We start from the raw sequence: 16,572 nt of genomic DNA, 5'->3' as shown, positions 1-16,572 counted from the left end.
AACGAGTGGGCTGGAACACTCTATCCATTAAAGCGGGAGTCCGCCGGGACTCCGCGTTTTTTTTTTTTTTTTTAAAGTCAGCAGCTACAAATACTGCAGCTGCTGACTTTTAAAATAGTGACACTTACCTGTCCAGCGCGCCCGCGATGTCGGCACCCGAAGCCGATCTCTAGATCGACACTCGAGTGCTGCCGCCGCCATCTTGGGTATGGGAATCAGGAAATGGAGCCTTTCGGCTTCATTTCCCGGTTCCCTACTGCGCATGCGCGAGCCGCGCTGCGCAATGAGGACAGTCCCCGCTGCCTCTGGGATCTGTGTGTTTCCCAGCAGGCAGCGGGGCACTTGCGGAAGGGGGCGGGCACTTGCGGAAAGGGGCGTAATGTACGCCCCTTTCCGCAGAGAGCTAGCCCGGAAGTGGGTGCAGTTACCTGGATTATCCAGGTAACTGCACCCCCCTCCCCCCTGAAAGGTGCCAATTGTGGCGCCGGAGGGGGGGGAGGAATCCGATGAGCGGAAGGTCCATTTTAGGGTGGACCTCCGCTTTAAGGAAAAACGTCTGGATCATCAATCATCAGCAACAAAATGAAATGTGAATGCTCTTACCAGAACAGATGGACTCCAATGTCAATGACACAGAGTCTAACAGGCAGTGTGTCACAAATGGCAGATGTGTGAAACTGGCAGGGGTCCAAGCTTCCAGAGTGGGATCCAGGGGAGCCATGGATGACCTCAGAATCGACCTCCAAATGACAACCATCTCAACTGGAACTGGGGGTAGGTTCAAAAATGCACAGCACATCCATTCACATCTGGATAATATGTGGAAAAAGAAAACAGCTTCCACATAGTATGGATCAAATGGATATTTATTTCTAAAAACTTGGCTTGGCTTGGGCTTGGCTTATTACTTTCCTCACTGCCTTGCATTTTTACATGTCATCACTTGTTTTTTTACCTGTAAACCAGTTTTTATACATAGAAAGCCTTACATACACATGTCATCAGGTATATGATCCCTTTTGCGCCGCAACTGGTAGAGGTATGTGGGGAAAAAAGTTCACCATTTGGTAATTTATATGTTGTGCCTTCAAGTATCCAGGGACACTGTGGGCATTGGTCACATCAGAAAGTGCCACGACGACCAGATGGAGGACCTATAGTGATGTTATAATGGCTACTGGCTAACTGATCTTTAAGTGAAGTGGCTCTTCAAAATACTAGCTCTGGGGTAGTTTTAACATAGTTATTAGGAATGGGATAGGTTTAAAGGATGTCAGTGATTTGATAAGATGGTTCGGAGTTGGCGATGGTGAGCCGAGAACTTCGTAATAATTTTGACAGTGTCTGGTTGTTTCGGTTTCGGAGGGGCGTAAAGCAAAGAAGTTCTTGTATGGGCTAATTCTCTATTGAAGGCCTTCTTCAGATTGGTAAGTGAGCAAACCCCTAAGGAGGAGGCGTACACGTAGAAAATCACCCTGTATATGGTAGGTCTTATAAGTCTTATAAGTCTTCCTCCATAGCTTAGAAGGATTATGAACATTAAACTTATTCTCCCTGTAGAATAGACACTTAAAGAGGAAGCAAATCCTGATGGGTTTTACTTCCTCTTTTTGCTCGCTGCTGCAGCCGGCAAATTAAAAGAATAATGGGCTCGTATGCATCGCATACGAGCCCATTATGTGCCACTAACCTGAAAAAGAATCCACCGATGTCCCCTGTGTGGGCAGCATCCGTCTTCTGGCCCTCTTCCTTCTGGGCCGCGGACTCCGGCTCTGTGATTCGCTGGAGCCACGTGACGTCACTCCTGTGGATGTGCATGGGAGACACGACTAATGGCACAGGCTAGGGAAGAAACGGCACTTAGTTTTGTTTCTTCCCCGCGTATGTGCCGTAGGAATTTTCGGTGGACTACAAGTAAAATATATCCACTACCAATAGGTAAGCCTTATTCTAGGCTTACCTATAGGTAGAAGTCCAAAAAGTGGTTTTACAACCAACTCAAGAAGGCATGTGGCCTCTCAATGATGTTGAATGTAAAGCAGTTTAACCTTAAACGGTATAAGGGGTTATGTACTGTTAGAAAGGTAAGGCTGTGGAACTCCCTTCCACAATCAGGGGTTTCAGCAAAAAGTGGCACCAATTTAAAAAACTCTTAGATGAGCATCTTATTGAACTCAGTATACAGGGATATGGCAAGTGGTAGAGACATAAACACACACTGAACTGGATGGACTGGTGTCTTTATTCAACCTTACCAAATATGAAACTATTAAACTATGTCTTATGAAAGAGCAGTGATTGGTCATGCAAGTTCTGAAGGCAGCCATTATTCGGTGTATTCTGAGTCTACTCTCTGGAGCAGATCTGAGGTTCCTGGATCATAATATGTCTTGTGATATGGGGACTTGGGATCACCAACCAGTCAGTTGTAAAGGTAAATCATTATTTGTTGTTTCTTTAAAAAGGCATGAAAATAAACAGCTTTCTTTAGCATAACAAGAAAAAACAAAATAGTCCATCAATTGTTGGTGTTACAAAATAAAGAAATAAAGATTAAAGTCCCTTACATGCTCCAGGGTTAAAAAAGGCCAGACCCATAGCAGCTTAGCCATATCAGTCACAAGCAGTCCACCACTCTTGCTCAACCACTCTTGCTACCAAAACTCATTTAACGACATGGCTATTTCCTATTTCTTTTCTGGACTCACATTAAGAGAGGGGTTAACCCCTTCAGGACAAAAGTACCTGTAATTAGGGTTGGGAGGTTCTTTCCTACATCAAAGATCTCTCCAAACTATGGTCCCTAATGAGGACTTACCAAGCAAGAAAAGAGTCTTGAAAATCAGTCCCCTCATCACCAACCAGACTATCCCATTACCCCTTACCCTGCATGAGTGAGAACTCCTGAGTAATCAACACTGTCTTCAAACCATCCCTCTTACAGGGACCATAAATCAAATAGTGAAAAAATTGGATTTTTTGTACTCACCGTAAAATCCTTTTCTCTGTAATTCACCGACTGACACAGCTCCTCTCTTTAGACCATTGGGTTGTTACGCCACCTTTAGGAGAGGACTAGGCATAACATGTTAACATGTAATGAAAAAACTCAGAACTTCTAGTTCCGCCCAAGGGGGGGTCCCTGAGGCAACAAACCCCTCAGCCTGCCATGGAGCTTCAGTATGTCAACAAGCAGTATAACGTAAAGAAAAATAGGAGGGGCAGGTGCTGTGTCAGTTGGTGAATTACAGAGAAAAGGATTTTACGGTGAGTACAAAAAATCCTATTTTTTCTTATATTCACCGACTGACACAGCTCCTCTCTTTAGACCATTGGGACATCCCCAAGCAGTGCCAAAACGGGGGGACAGCATAAAACTCCATCCACCATGGCATGAGGGAACTAGTACAAACTTTACCCACAAAAAAAATGACAGTGTGTGGGAATAACCAAACTTTTTTACCCACAAAAAACCAGGGTGCTCCTCAACAGAGAGTCACTACCCTCAAACCGCACCAAAAGAGCGGTAACAAATGCAACAGTGCATTTACTTAAAAAGTACTGCGTTTTTTCCCCCCAAAAAAACAGGAAAAAATGTATGTGCAATTGCAATTATACAGCTGCCTGCAAAACTTTGCAGCCAAAACAAGCATCAGCCGATGCACTGACATCTACCTTGTAGAATTTTGTAAAAGTGTGAACAGACGACCAAGTCGCCGGTTTACACACCTGAGCGACAGACCCTTGATGTCGGAAGGCCCAAGTCGTTCCGCTTGCCCTTGTGGAGAGGGCCATAACCGGAAAGGGAGGCACCTGTCCCTTAAAGGTATAGGCCTGTACTACAATCTGTCTGATCCATCTGGAAATGGTGGCCGACGAAACTGCCATGCCTTTTTTCGGACCAGCCACCAAAACAAAGAGGGAGTCTGACTTCCAAAATGGGGCCGTGGCAGACAAATACACCCTCAGAGCCTGAACCACGTCCAGGGTATGAAGGGCCACCTCCTTAGGATGTCTCAGCTTAGGACGCAAAGATGGTAGCACAATGTTTTCATTAATGTGGAATGCCGAAACCACCTTTGGCAGAAAAGAAGGTTGCGGACGCAACACCACCTTATCCCTGTGGATAACCAGATAGGGTGACTTGGAAGACAAGGCCGCCAGTTCCGAAACCCTCCTGGCCAATTGAAATGGCCACTAGAAAGACCACTTTCTGGGAAAGAGTCAACAGACCTGATATTTTCAAATGGCGGTTTTTGAAGCACCGATAACACCAGGTTCAGATCCCACGGGGTAATGGTGGACGCACCGGAGGGAGGAAATACATGTCAGACCCCTTGAACAAAAGGGCTGACTAGAGAGTGAGATGACAGGGATCACTGAAAAAAGACAGCCAAAGCTGATATTTGTCCTTTGATGGTGCCTAAAGCCAATTTCTGGTCTACTCCTTGCTGTAGCAACAGCAGGATCCTGGATATAGAAAAGGAGCGCGGACGCCATCCTTTCTCCTCACACATAGAGATGTATGCCTTTCAGGTACGATGGTATATCTTTCAACAAGAAGATTTCCGTGCTCTCAGCATAGTTGGGAAGAGTCCGAAAGACCCCAGTTCCTCAACACCTGGCTCTCAATAGCCATGCCGTTAAAAACAGCGATGGTAGGGGGGCGTGGCTTGTGCGCGGCCGAAAATGGCAGCTTGAGCTGAGAGCTCCGCACATCATCCGGACGGAACGCACCATACCGGGCTCCCACAACGCCATCCGCGGCACCGCTCGACTCCCCGCTGTCACCCGCTACCTCCGCAATCGGAATGTCCCGAAAACGAAGCCAGGATACAGGCCCACGGCGGCTGCAATCCTTTGCCTATCAGCCTCACTCAGCCAGGCACAGCGGACAAGATGGCGCCGCCGGAGGGACAGCACGCCATTCCCTGTCCTTTTCGGAGCTTAATACAGGCCATCCGCATGAAATGAGACACAGGATATCCTCTGGAGAATCTCCAGACTCCTCTCCTGCGACGCCAGCTACCCAGAGCCCAGCAAAAACGAGGATGAAGATGGATGTACCGGGGCAGGCCGCGGAGACTGTGAGTACAGGCCTGCACAACGATGCAGCAATTTCTTCTTTACAATCATCCATTGCTCAATTTCCCACCCTGGGGCAACCGGTACTAGATACCACCATGAAGGATATGTTATTATCCCTCCAATCATCCCTCATGTCGAATCTTTCCTCTTTAATCAACAAGTTTTCACTTGAAATGAAGCACATGGATAACAGGGTGACTTTCATTGAGACTAGAATGGAGGAGTGCACAGAAACGGTCAATGACCTAGTAGATGCCTACCATGATCAAAGAGAAGACTCTCTGTGGATGAAATCTAAACTCGCGGACCTCGAGGACCGCTCTAGGCGCAATAATGTCAAGATACGTGGCATCCCAGAATCTGTACAACCTACAGAACTGCATAATTTTGCTAGCACCCTATTCTCTAGCTTGCTCCCAGAGCTGTCACCCATAGAGCTAACGATTGACCGCATACATAGACTGCCTAAACCGCGCCATCTTGAGGCGGATGTTCCCAGAGACGTTCTCCTCAGAGTGCACTTCTTCCAAGCCAAAGAACAAATTCTCCTGAAGGCGAGAGAATTGTCCCCCCTGCCTGCCCCCTACTCCGACATTCAACTTTACGCTGACTTGTCGCAATACACGCTACAGATGCGCAGGCAACTTAGATCTATCACTAAGGCCATGAATAACCATAAAATCCAGTACAAATGGCGGCACCCAGCCACCATCCTAGCCACCTACAATGGCATACCCCATACCATTTCCACCCTTGAGGGAGGCCTGAAATTGCTACGTGACTGGGAAATCCTTCTTGACCCCCCACCTGATCTGAGGGATACCACAGGGGTCCCGAATCCCTTCTCCTTTGGCGCGGGCCGCGGATCTCGCAAAAATAACCGCCGCTGATCGCTGAGCCCGGGATACTTCCAAAACGACTACCCATCCGGAATGGTTTGCGACACAGCATGCACCCACTGAACTATACCCCCCACCTTGACCAGTTGCTCCTCAGCTTCTGTTACTGATCCGACTACTGGCTAGTCCTGTTACATTTTCTTCTCTCATTGTGCATACCGCACTATTCTGACTCTCCTTTTTTCTTTTGGATGTCCTTGTTTTACCTTGTCTTGTCTTTTTTTTTTCTGTTGTTTTGTTTTTTTGCTACCATTACCCACTCACCATCACCCGCATAAATACCACCAGGTGAACGCAACACGCAATTTTGGTTGGTGATATTCAACGTACTAACTCATCTTCTACCCATAGCTAATACCGACTCTGGAATCCCTGAGACGTCCTCATAAAGAACTAACGTTTCCTCCGCCACATCCGAACTACTTCAGCTGAGCCTCCAACGTCCGGAACCTCAAGGTACCCAGGGACCTTTTTTTTTCTATCTACTTTTTTCTTTTTTTGGTGTCTTCCTTCCAGACTGCAAATATGGGTTTCACTATTCTCTCAATCAATGCAAGAGGACTTAACTACCCTGCTAAGAGGTCATCTTTATGGTCTACTGCTATTTCCCATAATAGTGACATTCTCTGTGTACAAGAGACTCATTTTTCTATAAATGCTCCCCCTAAATGCCAGCACCGACTCTATCCCCTTGTGTTCACTTCCTCATACAACAAGAAACAACGAGGAGTGATGATAGCGATCAAAGACTCAGTGAACTTCCAACTTACGAAATGCGAATCTGACCCGGGAAGGGAGATTTCTCATACTGATAGGTTTAATTAATAATGTTATGTACACTATTGTATCTGTATATGCTCCCAACTACGGCCAATTGGCATTCCTCAAGAAAGTTATTGGTAAAGTTAAGAAAATCCAACAGGGACACATTATTTTATGTGGAGACTTCAACATGGTACCAGATGTTGAACTAGATTCAACATCTGGCACCAAGAGACGCCCTTCCCCACTAGGGGGCTATATTTCCTCATCGGATTTGTATGATGTATGGAGGTGTTGTCACGCGAGTGAGAGGGACTTTACCTTCCTCTCATCGCGTCACAACACATACTCACGAATTGATCTATTTCTTGTCGACAGGCTGTTGTTACAAAGAGTATCTAAATCTGTCATACACACCGCCACCTGGTCAGACCATGCCCCTATAAGCATCAGCATATCAGATGGCTCCTCCCACTATCGCCCTTTCATATGGAGAGTCAACGATTATCTCCTTCGTAATCCTAGCTCATCCTCCCATATCAAAGAATGGCTGGAGGAATGTTTCTCACTTAATCAGGAAGCTGTGTCTGACCCGGTGGTGGTGTGGAACGCTCATAAAGCGGTAATCGGGGGGGTCTTCTTACAACTGGGCGCCAGGGCAAAGCAAGCTAGATCACGAAAACTAGATTAACTGACAAGCGCCATAGCCAACGCTGAATCGCAAAACAAAATAGCACCTTCCCCTATCCTCCAAGCAAAAATCTTTACTCTACGTCATGACCTACGATCCCACCTCCTTGAAAAACAAGAAAAGATTACTCAAAGCTAGGTCTTACACTACAGGTAACAAAGCCGGTAAAGCAATGTCCCTTAAAATTAAAGGATACAGAAACAAGACTAAAATTCCTTTTATATTCCATCCTCACTCCCACCAAAAACTTCTTAAACCTCATGATATTGCCAATGCCTTCAGTACATACTATGAGGATCTCTACAACCTTAAAAAAGATCCTTCCACCACACAACCCTCCTCGGAGAGCATCCACTCCTTCCTTGAAAAACTCCAGCTCCCACTGGTCTCACCAAGCCAACTCTCATCACTCAACAGCCCATTTACAATAGATGAAATTAGACAAGTCATACATAAACTCCCTTCAGTTAAATCTCCTGGCTCGGACGGTTTCACTGGGGAGTATTACAAACTGTTCCAGAATATTCTGGCTCCCTTCCTATGCCAAACCTTTAATGCAGCTGCCAGATCCGCACAATTTCCCCCTGAAATGCTAAGTGCTAGAGTAGTGGCCCTCCCTAAACCTGGGAAAGAACCCAACACCCCTAAAAATTTCCGTCCCATATCATTACTCAATCTTGATGTAAAGATATACGCCAAACTTCTTGCCAATAGATTAGAAAGCATCCTACCCTCCTTGATCCATCAAGACCAATCCGGCTTTACCAAAGGACGCCAGGCGTCTGATGCCACCAGACGAATGATAGACCTTATCCACCATTTAGAAAAGAACAGAATCCCTTCCCTACTCCTCTCCCTTGACGCCGAAAAGGCTTTTGATAGGGTGCACTGGGGCTATATCTCAGCGGTTCTCCATAAATTCGGGCTCTCGGGCCCAATCCACGACTACATAATGGCTCTTTACTCAAACCCTTCTACCAGGGTACTAGCCTCAGACACTCTATCAGACCCCTTCAAAATTACAAATGGGACGAGACAGGGCTGCCCGCTCTCCCCCCTCATATTTAATCTAGTTATGGAACCACTAGCAGAGAGCATCAGAACCAACACCAGAATAAAAGGCATTCGCATAGCAGACACTGAACATAAGATTAACCTATTTGCGGACGATGTGATTCTTCTGATCATAGAACCAGAACGATCATTACTGGAAATCCAAAAGATGTTAGCCTGGTTTGGAGATATATCATATTATAAGGTCAACGACACTAAATCGTACATATTGGATTTGGGAGTAGGCGAAGATACCAGCAACCAACTTAAGCTACTTTTCCCATATAGTTGGGAAAAACTTAGCATAACATATCTTGGTATCCATCTTACCCCTAGAACGAAGTCTCTCTTCGAAGCGAATTATCACTCCCTTCGCACTAAACTTCAAGAAGACCTAACCAGGCTGGCATCAGTTGAATTCTCGTGGTTAGGACGTCTAGCGGCATTCAAAATGCTCCACCTCCCTCAAATACTATATATGTTTAGGACTGTCCCAATTCCCATACCCACCAAATATTGTAACTCTTTACAATCACTTCTTTTAAAATTTGTGTGGCAAGGCAAAAAACCCAGATGCGCCGGATCCCAACTCACTAAACATCGTATGGCGGGAGGTCTAGGCTATATCAACTTCCAAGACTATTATTGGGCTTCCATTCTGACCCAAGCTAAAGAATGGTTCTCCAACACCTCATCCCCAACCCCATGGAAGACCATTGAACTCTCATCAGTCCCTGGCAAGGAACTAGTACCCTGGCTACTAGCTCTCTCTTTGGGAGCCAAACCTGCACGACACCTATCTCCCCCAATCCTTGCTATATGCCAAACTTGGTCCAAACTCACAAAAATTTCCTCTACTATCCTTGACTACTCTGACATACCCATCCCCATTGAATCGTTGCATCTTTTGATAGACTCATCCAATTTCAAACGATGGAAGACACTGGGCATCAACTACCTATCTGACCTGATAACTGAGGACAAAATTAAACCTTTCCCCATACTCCGAGAACAATTCCAGCTTCCTTGTTCTGATATCTTTCTATACCTACGAACTAAACACTGTATCAATTCCCTAAAAAAACAAAACATCACAATTCCCCGACCAGCATGGTTGTTCATTTCCTCTTCCCCAAAACATAGTAAAGGCATCTCCCTACTCTATAAAATATTCAACCAAAAAATGACGTTTATCAAATCAACCCCGTTAACCCAATGGGAAAAGGAACTAGGACATTCTTTCTCTGAGGAAGATTGGGAAAAAGCATGTCAATCCATTTACAAAACCACTAGCTGCTCTACCCTGTGGGAACTGGCATATAAAATAACGTACCGTTGGTACTTGACCCCAGTCAGGATTTCAAAATTTGACTCAGCACTAACTGACATGTGCTGGAGGAACTGCGGAATGAAAGGAAGCTTGCTCCATATACTCTGGTCCTGTCCAAAACTCTTAGAATTTTGGAAATTAGTATTCCAATTAATAGCAGTGGTGACACTCTCAGCTGTCCCAAAGAAACCTTCTCTTGCCATTCTATCTCTGTCCCTGGACAGATTCCCCAACCCGACAAGACACATCCTCTCTCATATTTTTTTGGCAGCGAGGCTCAGCATAACCAGGAAATGGAAAGACCCACTTCCTCCCACCCTGAAAGATGTAGTTCACACCACGCAGGTACATTTTACACATGAGTCCACCCTGGCACTAACCCATAAAAGTGCATCACAAACTACCCTCATGTGGAAACCATGGATACAATGGACTGAATCCCCACGAATGTTAAAGATCTTTGAATGAAGTAGGTGATGTGTGATTTTCCCACTTTAATTTAATCAAATATGAATATGGGGAGAGGGGAGGAGGGGGGGTTCACCCCACAAGGACACAGTAGTGATCCCCATGAGGGGTGTCCAGGTGGAGTGACCCTCCCAGATCACCTTCCAGAGACCAACTTACTATTGCGGATAAATATTAGCAATGAGTTTGTGCGACGAATCTGTACCAAACCAAGACAACACTAGGCTGTGTGTTTTATAAGGAATGACAAACATGTAGTAGAACATTAATATTCCCAATTGGTCACCAACCTTATGCCAATGTAGATGGAAACTATCTCATGCAGTAATGGTATGTTTGTTTGCTTGTTTATGCATTTGACCTGTATATGTTACAAGAACGGTCTGTTACGCACCTGTGTTCAACTCTGTTTAAAGTGACAATATTCAATAAAAATCTATTGAGAAAAAAAAAAAAACAGCGATGGTAAAGCAGAATGGAAAATCGGACCTTGAGACAGAAGGTCTTCTCGTAACGGCAGTCGCCAGGGGGCGTCTGCCACCAGGCACACTAGGTCTGCGTACCAGGGACGCTGAGGCCAATCTGGGGCAATCAGTATTACTGGAATCCCCTCAGCCTCCACTCTGCGGAGCAGACGTGGCAGCAGTTTCAGTGGAGGGAAGGCATAGATCAGCTGGTACTGGTCCCATGACGCCACCAGTGCATCTGACACATGTGCCCAAGGATCTCTTGTCCTGGACACGAATCTTGGTGCCTTCCAATTGAGATGGGAGGCCAGAAGATTCATATCTGGTGTGCCTCATCGCAGGCACAGTAACCTGAACACCTCTGGATGCAATGCCCATTCTCCTGGGTCCAGCATTTGGCGACTTAGATAATCCACCTGCCAGTTCTCCACTCCCAGGATGTAAATGGCCGACAGGGCCAGTACATGTCGCTCTGCCTTCTACCTCCTTGGTGATTGAGGTATGCCACCACCATGGCGTTGTCTGACTGGATCCTGATTGGATGCCCTCGAAGTCTTATCGACCATGTGGAGAGGCATAGCCTGATCCCTCTCAGTTCGAGCAGATTGATCGGTAACTTGGATTCCTCCACCGACCAGAGGCCCTGGGTCAACTGAACTCCCATTACTCCACCCCAGCCGCATAGGCTGCCGTTCAGAGGTAGGAACGATTTCCCGGACTGAAGTACCGGGAACCTCGGCCACCAGATCAGGGAATCCGTGACTAACTGGCTCACCTGAATCTGCCGATCCAGGGACAAGGGAGATTTGTCCCATTTTGTCAAAATCTTCTTCTGCAGGACTCTGGTGTGAAACTGGGCATATGGTACTGCCTCGGAGGCCAACATGAGTCCCAGAACTCGCATGCAGAAGCATAGCAACGACCACCTGCGGTTCATCAACAGTTTTACTGTGGCTCTGAGAGTCTGCAGCTTGTCTGAAGGGAGAAACACTTTTGCTTCCCTGGAGTCCAGCAGCAAGCCTAGGTACTCCAAATGCTGAGTCGGTATGATCGGCATTAGCGCTCACCGACCACCTCTGGAGCTGAGGCTTGTCGTGGCTGACCCAGCGCGTAGCTTTGGTCAGCACACGCTCGCTAGCCAGGCTGGGGAGACAACAAGGATAAGGGTACCTAGCCTGTCACCCAGCCAGCTGTTGATAGCAGACCACAGGATCTTTAATCTTGCGCAAAAAGCAAAGCTTATGCAGAAAAAACATGGACCGATGGGCCCATCAGGGTTCCTAGGTCCTTCTCCTTCACTAGGCAAAATAAAACTGAAGCTACATGGCAGGCCGAGGGATTGTTGCCTAAGGGACCGTCCCTTGGGTGGAACTAGAAGTTCTGAGTTTTTTCATTACATGTTAACATGTTATGCCTAGTCCTCTCCTAAAGGTGGCGTAACAACCCAATAGTCTAAAGAGAGGAGCTGTGTCAATCGGTGAATATAATAGAAAATATATCTGCTATCCGGGACCTATTCTTGGCATCCTATACAGCCTCTTCTGTATTACAAATACTACCTGCTTGCCATTTTTTGTTACTAATGTTCCACTTTAAAGTGGTTGTAAACTTGCATGGTTTAGGAGATATCCCCTGTATCAGCATGTGCAGCGTCATCGGCACATGCCCACTGAAGCAATGGCACACTAATGTGCACTTCCCATCGGCTCCCGAGCACATGCGCAGGAGTGATGTCATCATGGCTCCGACCAATCACAGTGCTGAAGCCTGGGATATCAAGAAGTAATCCAGGGATCGATGTCGTCAGCTAGAGCGGTGTTCGAGGACCGCTGTGGGGGCTTTGATCTAAGATAATTCTATGCATTCTAGCTCATTATGCTTTTGTCTTGCAGGTTTTTTTTGTGTTTTTTTGTTAGTGGCTTTACAACCACTTTAAGAGGATGGAGAAGAACTGCATGGTAAGTGCCACAGGATCCCCATAGAAAGGATATTTGTGCCACACTATGAATTTTCTCTTAGAATCTCTGGAGTCACATTACTTTATTATCATCTTACCCAAAGTTAAAGAGTTTGCTAAGCTATGTGGCCGGTCACATGAGCACCAATTGGTGCTCTGAAAGCAGGTACACTGCGGCATTTTAAAAAAATACACTGGGGACATTGTTTAACATAGCAGAGGGGAATGTTAAAAGGTTGTTGTATTATAAGAACATAGGGAGGGGAGGATCGTGGAGTGGACAGAGCTGACAGGCAGAGAGGGTAGAGGGGCAGGAGGACACAGGAGAGGCCAGAGCAGGGCTTTGGATGATGGTGGCATGTAAACTGAACAGGGTGTCAGGGCTCAGGAGCCACAATATACTGTGGTCGGTTTACAGGGGGGAGGGCAGAACCAGGCAGGATCAGACAGTTTTTTTAGGTGATAGAAGAGGCCAAATTACACAGCACAACCACCTTGTTGTTATTCATGCTTTAAGGGACCAAGATCCAATTTTTTATTTAGGGTAACAAACACTTTAAGCAAGCCATAGACTATGTAATTTCCCTTCCTTCAACCATGGGTCAGTGTTGATGGGGGAATCCCTCCTGGTGCATTATTGTATTTTTACAGTGGGGGGTGATCGCATTAAAAAAAAAAATCTGGCAGGCTGGTTATACTGAAGTCAATCACTCAAATCACCAGTACCTGAAGTCAGTAGATCAACTTCAATACAACCTGCCTGACAATAGATACTGAACCAGATTAATTTTGATCTGTCTGTGGCCTTAGTGTGACAGACTATGATGTATAAGGAAAGATTGTCAGCTAAACACAGAGGATAAATACACATAACTAATACAGTAGTCTCTGCTGGATAATGTACAGTAAGATGACATTAAGGTGGAGGATCGTAAAGGGACTACTCGCCAGTGTGCAGTATATTAAAGGGTCCATAGATCAGTTTCTACTTTGTCATTTTGGAATGCTAACTTTTATCCACATATTTATCAAAGGTAACGCCTGTGGGTGGGTGTGCTTCATTTAAAAGAGAACAGCAAATCATTGAAAAGTGTAGACTATTCAGAAAACATAAGAGACATCTTTACAATATCCATTGACCTCTACTGAGGGTGAAACAGACTTATGCCGCGTATACACGGTCGGAGAATCCGTCGGAATGCGTCTTATCGGACTGTGTCGTCAGATAATCCGACTGTGTGTGGTATGCATCGGACTGATTCCGTCCAAATCTCCGTCGGACCCAATTTTCCAACATGTTGGAAATATTTCCTGACCAACTGGGCCGGTCGGACGTAATCCGATCATGTGTAGAGAATTTTGATCGGACCAAGTGCCACGCATGCTCAGATCAAATTAGTACATCAAAGCTATTGGCTACTAGCCTGAATGTAGTCCCATCATAACGAAATTACGTCATCACGTTCTGAAAGATCGGATTTTTCGACAACTTAGTCCGACCGTGTGTATGCAACAGTCTCGGACACAATCCATCAGACTAAATCTGACGGACAAAATCCGACAGATTTGGTTGTGGAAATCTCCAACCGTGTGTACAGGAGCTTATACAGAAAATTGATTTCAGGCAGGTTGAATTGGAAAGATTATTTCCTGCATTCTGATGCAGCAGCTCCCCTTATCCCTAAATACTTAAATTCCAGGATATTCCGACTGGGTAAAGCTCTGACATCTCTTTATAATGTCAGACATTGCCTACTTCCTCCTGCCTCCCAAACATCCCTTTTGATTCATCAATACTATTCATTGCCTCAGTGGATATTAGGATTGCAGGAATCAGGAGATGGCAGGGCAAGAAACTTGTTCACCAAAATGTGATAAAGCTTTGCCAATACTGAACATCACAGATCTGCTCAGCTGGGACAAGAAGGGCTTCGGGTCTCATTTAGACCCCTTTCACACTGAAGCACTTTTCATGCACTTTCACGCTAAAAAAAGCACCTGAAAAGCCCACAAAAACCTATTTTCATTAAAATCAATGAATGCTTTCACACTGGGGGAGTGCGCTGACAGGGTGGTGAAAAAAATGACCCTCTCCATTGAAATGAACGGAAAGCTCTTCAAAAGCGCCTGAAAAGCTCTTTAAAAGTGCTCAGTATTTTACTGGCAGTTTACAAGCGCCTCAATGTGAAATGGGACATATGATTACATTCCTGTATAGTTAATACTAGAATTTTAACATCACAAAATTCTCTATTTGATGTCATATATAGATCAGCTATGGAGCACCATATGCTGCACTGACCGACAGACGACTCTATCCATCCTTCTTCCATACCCTGCCCAGTGATCACACTCAATTTCTGGCAGTTGTTAAGCTACTGAAACACTTTGGCTGGACATGGATTGGTGTCATTGCATCTGATGATGAATATGGAGATAGCCAGACTCAGGAGTTGATGTTTAGTGCTGCCAGCCATGATATCTGCATTGAGTTTATTATTAAAATAAGCACTGATGTAAAAGATCACATCAGAAATGTACGGGATCGGAAAGCAGAGACTGTAAACAACTCAACCTCCCAAGTTATTGTACTTTGTGGGAAATCTGTATTTGCCATTAAGTACTTCATAGAAGTGAAAATCAAGTCTCAGAATAAGACATTTATTATGCCAGTAACATGGGTCTTTGACAGATTTCTCCAACCACATAAAACCCCATACCATGGAAGCATATTATTTACACTACCTAGACAAGTGATTCCACAATTAAAGGAATCATTACAAAATATTACCACTGCAAATTGTACCAATAGCTTTTTACTGGAACATGTTTTAGCATCCTATTACTATTGTTCAACAACAGATTCATATTTCAATAGGATGTATGAAGATTATTGGCAAATCAAACTTCATAAATGTAATACTACTCCTAACCTCTGGAAAGATACTACAACGTTTGGAACTACATATTATGTGTATAAATCAGTCTATGCGATGGCACATTCTTTGCACAGTATGGATTTTTTATTGTCCAGAAATTCCAGAAACACCCTTATGAAAAATCAGAAGCTCATGCAAGAAGTAATTGTGTTACATAGAATATTATATCTACTGTATATGGTACAATATCAGTCTTACATTGGGACTGAGCCCACAGTGCACGGAATCATTTTACATTTTTTCAGAGTTGGTTGTTATCTACTTGGGTACCAGCCTGTAATACCCTTGCATTAGCAGGCCATTGTTCATATTCAGTTCTGTAATAGTTTGACTGATAATTATTTAATCTTGCAAATCTTTACTCAAAAGCATTGTATATCCTTTTAAGAGACATAGGGGGGTCTCTTTCATAAAAAAAAAAATTCCTTTGCGAATGTCTCATCACTTGCACAAACAGAACAAACATTGCTTGTAATGTTTGTAATATATGCATACATGTTTCTTTGTTGCCTATTTACCAATAGATAAATGGCCTAACACTATTGGCTAAGTAGATTCAGCCAGTAGAGGAAATATTATGTTCTATGTACATATATAGAGATTTCTGTGCAAAAGGTGGAATAAATGGGTGTACCTCCAGTCAAGTGAACCTCCAGCTGCAACGTGAAGTGAAACATCTAGCAGTGGTATTATGACCACTTTTAAACATGGTAGATTTCACCATAAAATCCATGGCAGGTCCACAAGTTCTTAAGAAAAATGCCCCCCAATGTTAAGCCACCATCAACAACATTGTCCTGTAATAGAGGTCTATGTCATTTTTGATGCCAACCAACCCACTGAAAGGAAAAAAAAACATTGGCCACTAACACGTTGAAGCCTGTCACTTGACAACCGCCAATGTCCAAGCCGCCACAA

The 16,572-nt window shown here is 44.8% G+C and overlaps 1 protein-coding gene across 1 annotated transcript in view; it reads left to right on the top strand.

Annotated features, from left to right (window-relative positions):
- Positions 1–16,572, top strand: part of LOC143975584 (vomeronasal type-2 receptor 1-like) — a 54,827-nt gene extending 38,255 nt beyond the window's left edge. Inside the window, exon 3 of the mRNA XM_077478049.1 lies at positions 14,986–16,572. Within this exon, the coding sequence (XP_077334175.1) occupies positions 14,986–15,948 (963 nt within the window). The 3' untranslated portion in view covers positions 15,949–16,572. The remainder of the gene's footprint in view (positions 1–14,985) is intronic.

The sequence above is a fragment of the Lithobates pipiens genome, unplaced genomic scaffold (genome assembly GCF_037356315.1).
Source record: "Lithobates pipiens isolate NorthernLeopardFrog02 unplaced genomic scaffold, aLitPip1_a1.2 Scaffold_13, whole genome shotgun sequence".
In the NCBI taxonomy this organism is placed as follows: Eukaryota; Metazoa; Chordata; class Amphibia; order Anura; family Ranidae; genus Lithobates; species Lithobates pipiens.
The sequence above is the reverse complement of the archived record's forward strand: the minus strand, read 5'-3'. Positions and strand labels throughout refer to the sequence as shown.